This window comes from Schistocerca serialis, chromosome 4, assembly GCF_023864345.2.
Source record: "Schistocerca serialis cubense isolate TAMUIC-IGC-003099 chromosome 4, iqSchSeri2.2, whole genome shotgun sequence".
Taxonomy (NCBI): Eukaryota; Metazoa; Arthropoda; class Insecta; order Orthoptera; family Acrididae; genus Schistocerca; species Schistocerca serialis.
In genome coordinates this window covers 472526504-472543769 of record NC_064641.1, presented here as the reverse complement: position 1 = coordinate 472543769, position 17266 = coordinate 472526504, and the positions used below count along the sequence as shown (strand labels likewise).

The 17266-nt window shown below is 39.3% G+C and overlaps 1 protein-coding gene across 1 annotated transcript in view; it reads left to right on the top strand.

Annotated features, from left to right (window-relative positions):
• Positions 1–8885: 8885 nt before the first annotated feature.
• The window catches only part of LOC126475145 (2-aminoethanethiol dioxygenase), a 44851-nt gene continuing 36470 nt past the window's right edge, over positions 8886–17266 (top strand). Inside the window, exon 1 of the mRNA XM_050102758.1 lies at positions 8886–9758. Within this exon, the coding sequence (XP_049958715.1) occupies positions 9049–9758 (710 nt within the window). The 5' untranslated portion in view covers positions 8886–9048. The remainder of the gene's footprint in view (positions 9759–17266) is intronic.

The following is a 17266-nucleotide window of genomic DNA, read 5'->3' as shown; positions in this document are numbered from 1 at the left end:
GACATCTTGCACTTTTATCTACTGTAGTACCTCTTTTAACATGATAAAATTATAGAAAATTTGATAAATCTACAGATCCCTTCAGTGTAATACTTAACTTAATTGCTAATTATATACAATACTACACTTTTGCCATACAAGCTCCCGTCAATTCTCCCTACTTATTCTATAAATGGTTTGAGATGGCTCATATGATGGAGTCCCAAAGATTTTCATGTTTTTACAGACTCGATTTCAACCGCATTTGCCTGCACTAGTCTTCTTATACAGACAGGGCCGCAGAATCTCTTGAAGAACTTTTCACACAGCTTCATTTGTTTGTTGGACAACCTTGCACCTTGCGCTTCTCACCAGCGACCTGATTATTGCACAAAGCCTGCTCCACTATGACATTATGCTCTCGGCGCGTCCTTTGTGGAAAATCGATCATTCCTCGAATTTTATCTGGAGAGTCCCTATTCTTCAGAACCATCATAGGTGACATCAGTGTAGTACTGTGGGGAGCTCGTTTATCACACCCTGAAAATCTTTAAGAAATACATCCCAGCTAGCATGATTCTTTCCGCAGTATAATCTACATAAATTGCCCAAATCTTTCTTCGCTCTCTCTGTGGAGTTCAAACTTGGGTGAAACCTACTGATAAATATGAGATTTATCTTATACCTCCTTAATGTTCTTTTCCATACCTCAGATTTATATTGAGGTCCATTATCTGAGATAATACAGTCTACAGTTCCCACTTTATGATGTCTCTACACAAGCCTCTACTTACAGTTGCACCAGTCGCTCTTTTTCCTTAGCTTCTCAGGAATAATTGGGTATAAAGGAGCCTGGGTTCCTAGTCATGGATTTCGCTTTTTGGCAGTTTTTACAGTTGGCTAGTACTTTCCGTATGCGTTTCTCCATGTTTTTAAAGTAGCAGACACTCCTCATTTTCATAAAACATTTTCGTGAACCGAAATGAGCGTAACTTAGGTCTGTGTACCATATAAGCTTATTTATTAACTCATTTGGTATGCACACCACCCACAGCGAATCATTAATGTTTGTCCTATAAAACAGAATCCCTTTTCTCAAAAGGTACTGCTGTCTTATGCGGGCCTGCGCCCGAACCTTCAATTTTTCTTCTATATTGACTAAATCTGGGTCCTTGTCCTCCTCATTCTGGATATTCTGTATCGTTCCAGTAACGAAGTTTTCAAATGCCACGCCTTTGAGATAGAACAACGGAAAGTGCTCTTGCTCTAATGCTTCAGCCACCTCTTCTGTTACACATATAGGTGAGCGGGACAGGGCGTCAGTGATGACGTTTGTCGGACCCGGTGCACAGACCGTTGAAATCTGGTATCCCTGAAGCACAGCTACCCATCTCGCTAGTATTCCAAGAGGATGTTCGGCGGTTAGGAGAAACTCTAGGGCCCTATGGTCCGTATAGACTTTTGTTTTTCTACCGAACAGAAAACACCTGAACTTTTAAAATCCCTATACTATTGCAAGGGCTTCAAGTTCGGTAACAGAGTAATTTCTTTCACTTTTGGATAGTACCCTGCTACAAAAGGCGATTGTTCTGTGTACTAATTTGCCATCTTGTTCAAACTCCTGAAACACCAATACTTCCAGACCGGTTTTCGCCCTGTCATAAGTCAGGATGTGATAAGTCAGAGTGTGAAAAAATAGGAGCATTGACGAGTGCCGCCTTCAAATTATTGAATTCTCGGTCTGCACACTCACCCCACACCCAGGGTGTTCCTTTTCCTGTCAATTGGCAGCGTCGGGGACTTGCTAATGTTTCCACATCGATGAACGTCTTATAGAAATTTATTATTCCTAGAAACCCTCTCAGTTGTTTTCTGGTTGTAGGAGTGGTAAACTTTGCACTTGCCGCCATCCTCTCTGGGTCAGGACTAATCCCTTGTCCTGTTATCACGTGTCCCAGAAAGCTAACCCTACTGTTCCCGAAATAAGACTTCTCAATGTTTGCGGTCATCCCGTATCTTTTCAAACTGCTTAACACTTCCTCTAAGAGTTTGTTATATCCCTCCAAGGTCTTTTCTGCTTTCAGTATATCGCCTACATAACACGTGAGCTTCTCTTTTAACTCTTCACTCAATATTTTACTGAAGCCACTGATAAATGCAGCTCAAGATATATTCAATCCAAAAGGGAGCCTTTTGAATAGAAAATACCTTCCGAAGGCAATAAAAGCCGTGTATATTCGGCATTCAGGATCGAGCTCAATCTACCAAAAGCGCGAGCGCAAATTAAGCGAGGAAAACACCGAATCCCCGTGAAATCTTTGACGCAGCTCCTCAGGCCTTTCAGGTTGATCCGTCTCTATCACAATAATGGTATTTATTTGCCGTGAGTCTAACACCATTCCACCGTCCTTTTTGTCTACTATGCGTAGTTATGCTATGTTAGCAGCACAAGGCACTGGTGAGGGGAATAACGATCCAAGGGAATTTAATGAGGATGATAGACACAGTCAAGCCCGTGGTGGGCAATCTGATAGTGAAGATGAGGAACACAGACACACTGAGGCAATTGCAAAGATACAGGAATATAATATAGAGAGTCCAAGTGAACGCAGAACAACTAGGAATTGCGGTAGATCGCCGTCAGTGGCATCGTCATGACGCAGCATTTCAGGGGCACAAGGTGATGACTTTCTTGAATATTAAGAAATGGAAAGGGAAAAGGGTAGAAGATCACCCAATAGTCGAGGAAGAGAATGTCACAATACGAGAGAAGATACAGATAACACAGATATGTTGGACATCCTTGCATACCTAAAAGAAATGGGGAATAATATACAGAAGGTAGGCTCAGAAATGGGGAATAAAATTCAAAAGGTCAGCGCTGAATTGGGAGAGCAAATAAAAAAAGGGGATTGATGAAGTATGCTATGAAATGGGTAGTAAAATTCAAAATGTCAGTGCTGAAATGGGAAGTAAAATCCAAAACGATAGTGCTGAAATGCAGAAGGACAGCTCATAAATGGGAAACAAAATTCAAAACGTTAGTGTCGAAATTCAGTCAATAAAACATGAGACGAGGGAAGTGAAAAACGTTGTACTGACGCTACGAACAAAACTAGAACGAGAAAAAGCGGAGGTCAGAAGAACCGCGAGCGAGGCGCGATTACTAGCGAGGGACACGAAGCGAATTTGCTATTGAAATATTAGAGAAAACGAAAAATGCGACAAAGATAGGTAGAGGTGTACTAACGATGTTGCATAGGTGCGTGAAACAAGTGGAAATAACGCAGCTGCAAAAGACGGAAATTGCTTTAAATAAGGCATTGACCGAGGAGCTCTCCCAATTTAAACAGAACACAGAAAGCGAAATTAAACAAATATCTCAGGAAATCAGGTCGCTACCAAGGCAAAAATCATCTCTCAGAAAGGAAATAGTAGGTGATTTGGAAACAACAGATACCATAAGAGCCGGTTCAAACGAATGTGCTTGTATGTAAGAGTTGCTCGTCAATTACAGACTGAATGCGTATCTGCAGAGCAACAAAATATCGCTAGAGATATGGCCCCCGCGTCTACACAGAGCACGACTGGGTCACAAATTGCGAATACGGAGAACGGCAATGAGATATTTCATATGCATAATTGTTACCCGATAATGCGCACCGTAAAACATTTTTCCACTGATGAAAACATAACAGGGATTAGTAGAAAGGATGCCCAAAGTAACGGTAGACCGGAAACGTCAGCGCCAAGTGAGAATGTGATAGGCTGCGCGGGAAGAAATCCCAATGAAATTTTATATTTTAAACATTTTATCTCTATACGAAAATTTCAGCAATACAAAGACGAGGGTAATGTTTTACACCCAAAAACCTTTATTGGTCAATTTGATTTATCATTACCTCTTCACTGGCCTCTGATGTACAAACTGGACTTCGTATTTTCACATATTGAGGGAACAATGGCCGAATAACTGCGGAACATTGCCAAAACGTGAACGTTATACGAAGAGTTTCGTGATGCATTTTGAACAAATACTGATCCAAGGAGACACAGAACAGGATCAAACAGGAAATAATAATGAGTAGAGACTTGGAGAGTTCAGGGTTCCTTAGTCTGGTGAAGCTTTTTGAAAACTGGCCTCTGATGTACAAACTGGACTTCGTATTTTCACATATTGAGGGAACAATGGCCGAATAACTGCGGAACATTGCCAAAACGTGAACGTTATACGAAGAGTTTCGTGATGCATTTTGAACAAATACTGATCCAAGGAGACACAGAACAGGATCAAACAGGAAATAATAATGAGTAGAGACTTGGAGAGTTCAGGGTTCCTTAGTCTGGTGAAGCTTTTTGAAAACTGGCCTCTGATGTACAAACTGGACTTCGTATTTTCACATATTGAGGGAACAATGGCCGAATAACTGCGGAACATTGCCAAAACGTGAACGTTATACGAAGAGTTTCGTGATGCATTTTGAACAAATACTGATCCAAGGAGACACAGAACAGGATCAAACAGGAAATAATAATGAGTAGAGACTTGGAGAGTTCAGGGTTCCTTAGTCTGGTGAAGCTTTTTGAAAACTTGACCAAGAAGAATCAGTATTTGCCGACCCACGCACAGCGGCAGAGATCATGACGCTGCCAATTTCCTACCAGCAAACGCTCGTCGGCCGATGTGTAAGTGATGTAGAAGGATTCAAGAGTATCCTAAGAGAGAGAGAGCGTTCGCTTTCAACTAGCAGCAGGTGCGAGAAAGACGTAGGCAGAAAGACATGCAAGACGAAAAAAGGGAGACCATGGAGGGAATAACAGAGGCCATACTTGGCAAAACAATGCAAATCGTCTGCCTCACCAAAACATGGACCAGGGAGATTGTAGCGGGAATAATGGACAATGGAGGAACTGTGGCACAGAATATAGACAAAAAAATGACTGGAGATGGGAGGCACAAAATAATGGCGCATCATGGGGCGACAATAGAGAAACTCGACAATGGTCTGACCGAGGATGGAGTGGACTGAACAACAACAGGAATCGGGAACTATCGATTCGAATTACACCATCTAACCCTGGGAGAGCATGCCAAGATAACACAGAAAATGGACACTGACTAGGCCAGACGAGGCTCTAAACCGTCTTCTGTTCTAAATGAGCCCCACTAAATGAGCCCCACGCCATAATAGACTGCAGGAAGATCTTGGAACAATACTATTACCTTGCCATCAAATACTAAAACACTAATGAAGTAGAACAGTCTTGAAATTAACAATTTAATATCATGTTACCTGCACGAAGTGAACATAAACCTTTGACGAATGTAGGCTAATTCACAGTGGCTGTCACATTGAGTATCCTCTGAACATCATCAAATCAGAGTGTATTCACACTGTCCATCACTCTGTGTCTTTTATTCTTATTTATTTACAGCATGTGGTCAGCGCTGTTCAGTTATTGTAAAACCTAAATAACTTTTCACTTTCTGATATCTGACTCCGCTTGTGGAAGAACACTCAATTTAAAAAAAACATCCCATTCGTCATGGAACATTAGCAATTTGCCATGAAAACAGAATACTGTACAGTAAGCCCTGCGGTCTTGGCACTAGATAACTCAGCAGTCCCTATATCTCAGCCACCCCTGCCACATACTATGGCAGGGCAGATAACCGTTTTCCTCACATCACACTCCAATTCCTCCACCATGAGACTGACGCCAGCCCTCTCAATCTACCAGCACCCTATGTCATGGTTAGACAATTCATTAATCGCATGCCGTAAGGCGATGTGAGTGAATGTTGTTCAGAGCTGTTTCAAAGTTTTTGCATACTTTACAGTACAGTACTCTGCAATGGCATCTTCTGTTAAGAAAAATAGGTTACCTTGTCTATCAAGCACAAATTTGGCACATTAAAGAGACGGGATAAGGGAAAAAGAGTCAATGCAATAGTTAAGAACTTGGGAGTCGACAAAAATACGATCGTAGACTGGATGAATAAGTGGATGGTCATGGAGTCTTGATGTGTTAAGTGTAGTGAGGTAAATGAAGCACTTAGCATTTGGTTTTGCCAAATGGGAGAGAACAGCATGCCGATTAGAGGACCGATCTTGCAAGGCTTTGAAATTTTATGAAGAATTAGAAAAAAGGCAACGATCTTAACTTTGTAGCAAGCACTGGCTGGCTTGGTAACTGGAAAAAACGATATGGAGTCCGACAGCTTAGTATCTGTGAATGAAAACTATACATGGAGATTATGTCTCAGTTTAAGGAAAAGTTTCAGAAATTTATCAGAGTTGAAGGTTTGAGCAATTGTACAATTGTAATGATACAAGGTTGAATTATAAACTGTTACCAACTAAAAGTCCTGCTTTCAAGTAAGAACAGTAGCTCCTGATTTTAAAAGGAACAAAGAATATGTCACATTCCTAGCATGCAGTCACAGAACAGGTGACTACAAATTAAAACTTGGTCTCATTGGAAAATCAAAGAACCCACATGCCTTGAAGCATACTGAAACGGATACCATTTCAGCTTGATACCGAAAACAGTCAGTTGCTGAATGAGTGGTGTAATTTTCAAGGAATAGTTTCATTAGTTGAGCATTTTTTAAAGTCTAAATATCTACCAAGGAAGACTACTCTGATTTTGAACAACACATATTTGCACCCAGACACTGAAGAGTTAAAAAATGGGGACATAAAATCAATATTATTACTACCCAACATCTCAGCCTTATGTCAGCATATGGACCAAGGATTTTGTTTAGCCTGAAGAGAAGACATAGGCTCAAGCTGTTTTCCTACCTTCTTTCTGCAAACGATGGAAGATCTTATCCAAAACTTGAAGAAAATTGACCTAGTGGATGTTACCCAAAGGGTGGCGATCTCCTGGAACGAGTTAGGGTCACAAACACTAGTTTGTTCCTGGAAAAACTCCTTGATCACCAGAGGAATGAGTTCATTGAATATCATGATACAGAAAATGTATACTTAATTGACCTTGGTAACAAAGCTCCTGGATGCAAAGAAGCCAATGGAAATGAAGTCTAGGAGTGGTTCCAGAACGATGCAGAAATTATTGCTGCTCTCATAAGTAATTTCACGAAAATTATGCAAACATTGAGTTTGAGGTCTTTACTGTTCAAGATCCTAAAATATTACATAGTGAGGGATTAAAGGCTGTTGAAACTGCCCGTCAGTATTCTGAGTAACATTTCCGCCGTTGAATTTGAGGTCTTTACCGTTCAAGATCCTAAAATATTACATAGTGAGGGATTAAAGGCTGTTGAAACTGCCCTTCAGTAATCTAAACAACAATTTACATCGATAAGAGATTTATTGTTCCTTCTTCATCTTCATGATAAAGCAGCAAGGTGCAGAATGCAGTGCAGGAAACACCAGGGTATTATGCATTTCTTTTTAAAAAATTATTCAGTTCTTTTTTAAAGCAGACCAGTTAATTTTCACTAGAGAAAGCTGTATGCCTTCATGAAGTAATTTTTTGAAGTTTGTCTTATGACTATTGTGTTCATTAATTTTCATTAGCAAAGGGTCTATGCGTTCATAAAGTAACTTTCCTTCAATTTAAGTGTAGACAGAAATATATTCGTAACTTACATTGATATAAAGTTCATATATTAGGTATTTTCTTAAGTTTATCTGGACAGTTTGAATTGCAGCATTATTTGTAAATTGTTGTATCTCAAACAACAAATAAAAGTATTTTATGAAGAAAGATTCATTCTTTTTTTAACACCTTTTCCGATAACTCGGCATTTTCAAGAAATCGGCCACTCTATAGTCCTCGTTAGGCCAAGGTTTCGAGACTTCATGAACTGTTAACATGAAAGGAGATTTAAAACCAGAAATATTAAGACGAATTAAATTGGGCTGGCAAGCTTATGGGAGGCACTCTTCAATTTTGAAATCTATTTTTGACCAACATTTGTTGCCATTAATAATGTATGGCTGCGAAACATGGACATTAAATGAGTTCATTGTTAGGAAGCTAACAGTAGCCCAAAGAGGAATGGAAAGATCAATGTTGGGTTGCATGAAAAAGACAGGAAGAGAGCAGCTGAAATATGATGAACAATGAAACTCACCAACATAATGGAAAGAGTGAATACATTGAAATGACAATGGGCTGGTCATGTTGCTCGAACAAACGATGATAGATGGTCTAAACTAGTCCTAGACTGGAGCCCAATTTACCAAAAAACACCTAGAGGACGGCCACCAGACAAATGGGACAAAGATATAAGAAAGACAGTGGGATTCAGTTAGCAACGGGAAGCTCAGGATCGGAAGAAATGGGAGATCTTACTGGGATTATTTTCTTATACGCCGACTCAAAGAAGGTCATATCATTAAGTGATAGAACTGGCTGATGATATACATTAAGAAAATACAAAAGCACAAGATCCACTACTATGTCATTTGTAAGTGCGGCGGAATAAGTCAACTTCTGATGTTAGTAGATGACGACGCCGTCAAAAATTTCTCCCTGAGAAATCTTAACATGACATGATGGCCCGCTGATGCCTATAAGAATGCCGGCATTTGAACGCATCTAATATTCCAGCCAGTTGGAATTGGCCTAATTTTTAAATTTATGTATGCGTATAATAGCAGTATATTGAAGATTTAACTGTCTTCAGTAACCTCCGTGTAGTGTAGTGGCTGTATTGTTTCCAGTAAAGAGTCAATAATATTGTATTTTTAAAAATACCGGAGCACTACAACACTCTGTATGTATACCCTTTGCTGTAGGTTATCTTATCCTACATGCGTATTTTCATCTATGATAAGCGGAGCTAATCGTTTAACTTGGTTGATTATTTTGAGACACGTTATCATGTTATTACATAAACAGTAATTCTTACGCGTATTGTGGCTCAACAAAGGAAGCTTAACATACATTTTAATTTATTAAATGTACTTACTGTCTTGGTGTGTTGAAATATTGCCGCTTGGGTTGCTAGCGCATTCTACCAAAAGATCTTTGGTAGTAAGTTAATCTTTCAACTGCGCAGACTCCCGAAAAAAAAAAAAAGGCCAAAAAATGGTGACACTTATGGAGAGGTTATGGAAACAGGCATTACGTACATTTTCAAAGCGAAATGTACTTTCACAGCAGTCATTCGAAGAGAGCTTTTTGGTACTGAAATCATTAGCTGATGCTGTAACTGCTGCGGACGTTAAACTTGACCTGAAGTTGCTGGAAAGGCATCCCTTAGGTCCTCTGAGCAGAAGAAAGCCACCTGTGACTTACATCGAAATATATGAGGATGATAATGTTACTATTGGAATATTTATTTTAAAAGCTGGCGTCAAATTACCCTTGCATGACCACCCTCAGATGTACGGTATTTTGAAAGTGATTTCAGGAACTGTTACCATCCAGAGCTATAGTGTTGTACCAAGTGATCGCATAAGTCCTAGATGTGGTTCTGAAGCCAAGTGTGTGTATGCAGAAAAACTCCCAGAAGTGACAGTGAATCAGAGTGATAATTCATGCACTCTAACGCCTACAGAACGAAACCTGCATGAAATAAGAAGTGTAGATGGCCCAGCAGCATTTTTGGATATCCTGGCACCTCCTTATGATTCAGAGACAGGTGACTCTGATCTGACAGATCGGTCGTGTCATTACTTCGTCGAAGTGCCGTGGACAAGTGATGTTTGTGACAAAAATATCAAGAGGCTGTGTGTCATACCCAGTCCACCAGATTTCTGGAGCGATTCTGCGCCGTATAACGGCCCAGAATTACGGTGGGTACATTAGCCGATTAATCTGTTTTTGTCTGCACAGAAATCACAAATGTTTATGTTGCTCTTAGACTGTATGATCGCAGATGAAGCAGGTAATAACACACCAAGAAATGTCAGAATTTCTGTACAGCCATTAACAATCGAAAAGTGCATAATGTGTCTGAGTAGTACGTGCCCCACTTCGTGCCGATTAGGCTATATATTTTGTGGGCTGTTAGGAGTGCCATAGTTCTGTGAGACTGGCAATATGTAAGTACCACCTAACAGTGATATTGTTTTGTTTTGAAAACGTGTTTATATGCTTGTAGTCCTGGTGTGGGGAAAAAGATAAGATATGCTGGCGAATAATGATTTCAGAATGACAGATGCAGAAATTTATTACTGTCATTGAAGCAAAATTTTGTAATCACTACTAATACTCTTATTAGGCCTAGTTTGTTTCTTCATCCAGGGATCATCTGATAATGATGTAGGATTTGTCATCGTAATACAGTGGGATTAAGTAGCGCAAATACGTAGGGGTGGCATAGAACATATAATGATTTTGGGAGGACAGGACAAGTTTACCTTTTCTTGTAGATACTCCAGTTGTTACATTTACAAGTAGCAGATTGTACCTCCTGATGCATCTCAAGGAAATCATTAGCACTGTCATTTTTTATTATTTATTTATTTATTCAGTCATGATGGTGTCATCTCATAGTGATAAAGAATTTGTTATTATAAAACAGTGAGAATAAATAGCTAAGATATTTATACACATAGAATACACAAGTATGTTTCTACGGGAACAGGACAAGTTGTTGGCCATGGCCTTGCAGAAGGAACTATCCTGGCATTTCACTGAAAATTGCTTAAGAAAATATGCAGTCGTGTACTCAGTCAGTTATTTTGTTATCGGTGTTTTTTCAGCAACCATAGAAATGCTTCTGATCACCTCAGTATTTCTTTTTCTGAAATTTATTACATTGAGCTATTACAGAAAGTTTCATTTGTCAGTTTTTACTTCCATTTTTAGTTATTGGCATTTGAGCATTCAAATTGCTTAGAATAATTATGCTAATATTTTTCTTTCCTTGACATATAGCGAAATTGTAGTTGCCATCCAGTCACAAATGGTGGGTTAGGGCACTTCAATACTAAACATCCTCATATCTTGAATAATTTCGCAACAAAATTTGTTTAGCATACCTGCTAATTATCCTTACTACTCCTGGCTGTCTAGTTTATTGGGAATGAATTGGGTGACTCAGATTCTAGTCTTGTGTGGGAGTAACCATCAATTTTCCTGGGACAGTAACAGAAGACAATACCAATAGACCATTTAAAATTTCGTAGACAAGCAATTTAATCAGTTGACAAGCATTCAACTCAAATTGATCTTACATCAAAATATGTAATTCTGAGGACACCTGCCTCGTAGGTTCGTATCTTTCATGAAGTACACTACCAAAGAACATGCATCAGTACAAGTTATTGTATGTTACGTGCAAGCTATATCGTGGGCATATGAGACGGGTTTCAAGTTACTCAGTCTAATCACTGTGCTATGTTTCTTTGTGAGAATTTGATTAAATATATTTTGTGTCAAAGAATTGTCTTTGAGAAAGAAGTGAAAAGTGCTAATAAGAGTTGAGGGAAAGTTTTGCCAGAATATAAAACAATATAATTGCTTTTGGATCAAAGGAGATGATAATTCACCATAAAGCAAGTGTTGACTAGTATCTTCACAAGTGGTCTCTTCCTATATTATCATGATAAATGGTAGGCAGTCTCCAATTGTGTTCCATATTTGGCTGCTGTTCTGGACCTGATTGAACTACCAAGATGAATGTTATATGCCCTGGCATGTATCAGCAACAGTGTCCTCCTCCAACTTATATTCAAACATGTTCAACATCTCTCATATCTCACACATCATCATTGTCATAAAATTCAGTTCACAATTCAACAACTGAAAAAAAAACTGAAGGAGAGTACGGTTAAAAGGACTGAGCGCCTAAATTCTAGCAGCTAATATCAATTGTGAGCAGAAAAGCCAAACTCAGTTTTGAAGTTGATAGGAAAAGTATGAAGAAATTTGGAATTGAACTGGGCAGCTGTTGTTACTGTAGCCATATTGGGCTTGCAAGTAACAGTGAAAAGCAACTTTGCCCCTTTCTGCATCTGTCACTCAGTTTGTTGTCCTGATACAAGTGCACGTGCTGGCCCCTACACTTGATAAGTTTGGAAAACAGAAGGAAACAATTCTGTAATAGAATATTCATTGCTGACCACATGCCTCTCCATATTCGCATCCAGTGACACCTGTGGGCTGAGGATGACATGGTGGCCAGTCGATACCGTTGGGGCTTCATGACCTGTTTGGGCGGAGTTTAGATTTTTTGTCTATCTCTTGAGCTCAGACCCACACAGATATATGATAGCAAATATAATATGTCAAATAAACGATACTGCATATAATCAGACACAAACTGTGTCCCATGCTGAATAGATCTCCACAAGTTGGCCTCCCAGCAGTACCACATAAATCCATCACTGGTTCAGGAAGGGGCATCCTTCACTGTTTTCTTATGATTTCTATAGTGATGACCATAACCAGCCTAAACACATGTAGAAAAGTCATGGCACTAGCATATCAACTTTGTCAACATGTAGCTATTATATTTGATAGTAAGATCTGTGACATCTCAACTTGAGGAACAACTTTTACCTAATAATAACACAGCCAACAACTTTCCAGTCATCAAAATTTAACACTAGTGTGTGCCACCTTCTGCTAGGTACCTTCTCACGCACCACCTTTGAAACACACTGCCCATATATGGTGTTACATGACACAACATAATGATGTGATGTTCACTGCTGAAGATTTCAGCTGACCCAAGATTTTTATAGCTACTTTCTGTGCCACATTAAGTCATGATAACGTCAGTATGCCCAACTACTCTGTCTGCATTAAATTCTATAATGGATACCACATATTATCTTTATTATATATGTCTCTGCAACAAACACTTTCTTTTTAAGTGACAAGTTATCCCAGAATATAATGTCATAAGTCTTTAGTGTAAGAAAATAGGAAAAAGTAAGCCAACTTTTTGAAATTTTCGTCTCCAAAATCTGGTGTCATTAGTAGCACAAAAGTTGCAGAACTTAGACATTTAAGAAGAACAGTAATTTGTGACTTCCAATTCAGTTTCTTTTCTGCATAAACGCATAATAATTTATAATATTTTGTTGTATTCATTGATTTTTCCTCTTGCATTATTTCCAGTGTTGTGGGTCAGCCATATATGATATGGAGTTGCATTATTGCATTTTGTTTAAGTTCAGGGTCAGTCCATTAGCAGAGTATCAGGCAATAATATTCAGTAAAATATTGTTTACATTTTCATTTGTTGAAGTTTCTCCATGAGGTGTGGTTATAATAGGCCTAGTTGCATTGTCAGCAAAGAAGACTATTTCTACTTCTTGGAAATAAGATGACAAATCATCAAAGATAATTATAATTAATTATATTTTAACATCCTGATGGTGCACCTATTATGATTATTTCCCATTCTGACAATCCTGTTTTATTTTTTACGCTGTGTGGTTTTTTTTAAATGTGATACTGTACATTATTGTAGGTTGTAGATAACATAAACCAGTTACTGGTACTAGCTAGATCTGACAGTAGTATTTGAGCTTCTCTGTTTAAGAAAACAGTGAACTGCACCATAAAATGCTTTGACAAGCCCCAGAAAATACTGGTTGGTAGTGTTGTCTTATTAAAATGTGTATAATATGGTTCACAAATTATAACTGGCAGGGTTCGTCAAGAGACCCTTTTGAAATCCAAATGGAGATTTATTTGAAGTATTTTATTTTTGAATAGGTATGTTGTTGTTGTTGTTGCATACACAATCTTCTCTAGTACTGTGAGAAGGAAGGATGCTGCAACACATAACATCTACCATACTACCTTTCCTGTAAAGAAGTGGCATATAGCAGTCTGTATGGATATATTCCTTGTGATAGAGATGTGTTGCTTATGTGACTTAATAAATTGCCTATATATTTCTTAACTGTCTTGTCAGTTTCTCTTCTGACTGTTACACAGTTACATTTAATTTTATGATCTGAAATTTTTATTTCAGATGGTATACACAGGTTTGCACTCTCCCTCCCCCTTCTCTCTCTCTCTCTCTCTCTCTCTCTCTCTCTCTCTCTCTCTCTCTCTCTCTCTCTCTCATATATATATGTTGCCTCATCAGGAAAGAGGGAAAGACGAAAGGATGTGGGTTTTAAGGGAGAGGGTAAGGAGTCATTCCAATCCCGGGAGCGGAAAGACTTACCTTAGGGGGGAAAAAAGACAGGTATACACTCGCACACACACACACACACATATCCATCCGCACATATACAGACACAAGCAGGCATATTTAAAGACCATCTCCTGATGAGGCAACAGTTTGTTGCGAAAGCTTGAATTTTGTGTGTATGTTTGTGTTTGTTTGTGTGTCTGTCGACCTGCCAGCACTTTTATTTGGTAAGTCACATCATCTTTGTTTTTTTAATAAGAGTCACATTGTCACATTGTACACCCTCCCCCCCCCCCCCCCCCCCCCCCCTCCCATGAACCATGGACCTTGCCGTTGGTGGGGAGGCTTGCGTGCCTCAGCGATACAGATTGCCGTACCGTAGGTGCAACCACAACGGAGGGGTATCTGTTGAGAGGCCAGACAAACATGTGGTTCCTGAAGAGGGGCAGCAGCCTTTTCAGTAGTTGCAGGGGCAACAGTCTGGATGATTGACTGATCTGGCCTTGTAACATTAACCAAAACGGCCTTGCTGTGCTGGTACTGCGAACGGCTGAAAGCAAGGGGAAACTAAAGCCGTAATTTTTCCCGAGGGCATGCAGCTTTACTGTATGGTTAAAAGATGATGGCGTCCTCAAGACTAAAATATTCCGGAGTTAAAATAGTCCCCCATTCGGATCTCCGGGCGGGGACTACTCAAGAGGATGTCGTTAGCAGGAGAAAGAAAACTGGTGTTCTACGGATCGGAGCGTGGAATGTCAGATCCCTTAATCGGGCAGGTAGATTAGAAAATTTAAAAAGGGAAATGGATAGGTTGAAGTTAGATATAGTGGGAATTAGTGAAGTTCGGTGGCAGGAGGAACAAGACTTCTGGTCAGGTGACTACAGGGTTATAAACACAAAATCAAATAGGGGTAATGCAGGAGTAGGTTTAATAATGAATAGGAAAATAGGAATGCGGGTAAGCTACTACAAACAGCACAGTGAACGCATTATTGTGGCCAAGATAGATACGAAGCCCACACCTACTACAGTAGTACAAGTTTATATGCCAACTAGCTCTGCAGATGACGAAGAAATTGAAGAAATGTATGATGAAATAAAAGAAATTATTCAGATAGTGAAGGGAGACGAAAATTTAATAGTCATGGGTGACTGGAATTCGAGTGTAGGAAAAGGGAGAGAAGGAAACATAGTCGGTGAATATGGATTGGGGCTAAGAAGTGAAAGAGGAAGCCGCCTGGTAGAATTTTGCACAGAGCACAACATAATCATAGCTAACACTTGGTTTAAGAATCATGAAAGAAGGTTGTATACATGGAAGAACCCTGGAGATACTAAAAGGTATCAGATAGATTATATAATGGTAAGACAGAGATTTAGGAACCAGGTTTTAAATTGTAAGACATTTCCAGGGGCAGATGTGGACTCGGACCACAATCTATTGGTTATGACCTGTAGATTAAAACTGAAGAAACTGCAAAAAGGTGGGAATTTAAGGAGATGGGACCTGGAAAAACTGAAAGAACCAGAGGTTGTACAGAGTTTCAGGGAGAGCATAAGGGAGCAATTGACAGGAATGGGGGAAATAAATACAGTAGAAGAAGAATGGGTAGCTTTGAGGGATGAAGTAGTGAAGGCAGCAGAGAATCATGTAGGTAAAAAGACGAGGGCTAGTAGAAATCCTTGGGTAACAGAAGAAATATTGAATTTAATTGATGAAAGGAGAAAATATAAAAATGCAGTAAATGAAGCAGGCAAAAAGAAATACAAACGTCTCAAAAATGAGATCGAAAGGAAGTGCAAAATAGCTAAGCAGGGATGGCTAGAGGACAAATGTAAGGATGTAGAGGCTTATCTCACTAGGGGTAAGATAGATACTGCCTACAGGAAAATTAAAGAGACCTTTGGAGATAAGAGAACAACTTGTATGAATATCAAGGGCTCAGATGGAAACCCAGTTCTAAGCAAAGAAGGGAAAGCAGAAAGGTGGAAGGAGTGTATAGAGGGTCTATACAAGGGAGATGTACTTGAGGGCAATGTTATAGAAATGGAAGAAGAAGTAGATGGTAATGAAATGGGAAATATTATACTGGGTGAAGAGTTTGACAGAGCACTGAAAGACCTGAGTCGAAACAAGGCCCCCGGAGTAGACAACATTCCATTGGAACTACTGACGACCTTGGGAGAGCCAGTCCTGACAAAACTCTACCATCTGGTGAGCAAGATGTATGAAACAGGTGAAATACCCTCAGACTTCAAGAAGAATATAATAATTCAAATCCCAAAGAAAGCAGGTTGTGACAGATGTGAAAATTACCGAACTATCAGTTTAATAAGTCACAGCTGCAAAATACTAACACGAATTCTTTACAGACGAATGGAAAAACTAGTATAAGCCAACCTCGGGGAAGATCAGTTTGGATTCCGTAGAAACACTGGAACACGTGAGGCAATACTGACCTTACGACTTATCTTAGAAGAAAGATTAAGGAAAGGCAAACCTACGTTTCTAGCATTTGTAGACTTAGAGAAAGCTTTTGACAATGTTGACTGGAATACTCTCTTTCAAATTCTAAAGGTGGCAGTGGTAAAATACAGGGAGCGAAAGGCTACTTACAATTTGTACAGAAACCAGATGGCAGTTATAAGAGTCGAGGGACATGAAAGGGAAGCAGTGGTTGGGAAGGGAGTGAGACAGGGTTGTAGCCTCTCCCCGATGTTATTCAATCTGTATATTGAGCAAGCCGTAAAGGAAACAAAAGAAAAATTTGGAGTAGGTACTAAAATCCATGGAGAAGAAATAAAAACTTTGAGGTTCGCTGATGACATTGTAATTCTGTCAGAGACAGCAAAGGACTTGGAAGAGCATTTGAATGGAATGGACAGTGTCTTGAAAGGAGGATATAAGATGAACATCAACAAAAGCAAAACGAAGATAATGGAATGTAGTCAAATTAAGTTGGGTGATGCTGAGGGAATTAGGTTAGGAAATGAGACATTTAAAGTAGTAAAGGAGTTTTGCTATTTGGGGAGCAAAATAACTGATGATGGTCGAAGTAGAGAGGATATAAAATGTAGACTGGCAATGGCAAGGAAAGCTTTTCTGAAGAAGAAAAATTTGTTAACATCGAGTATAGATTTAAGTGTCAGGAAGTCATTTCTGAAAGCATTTGTATGGAGTGTAGCCATGTATGGAAGTGA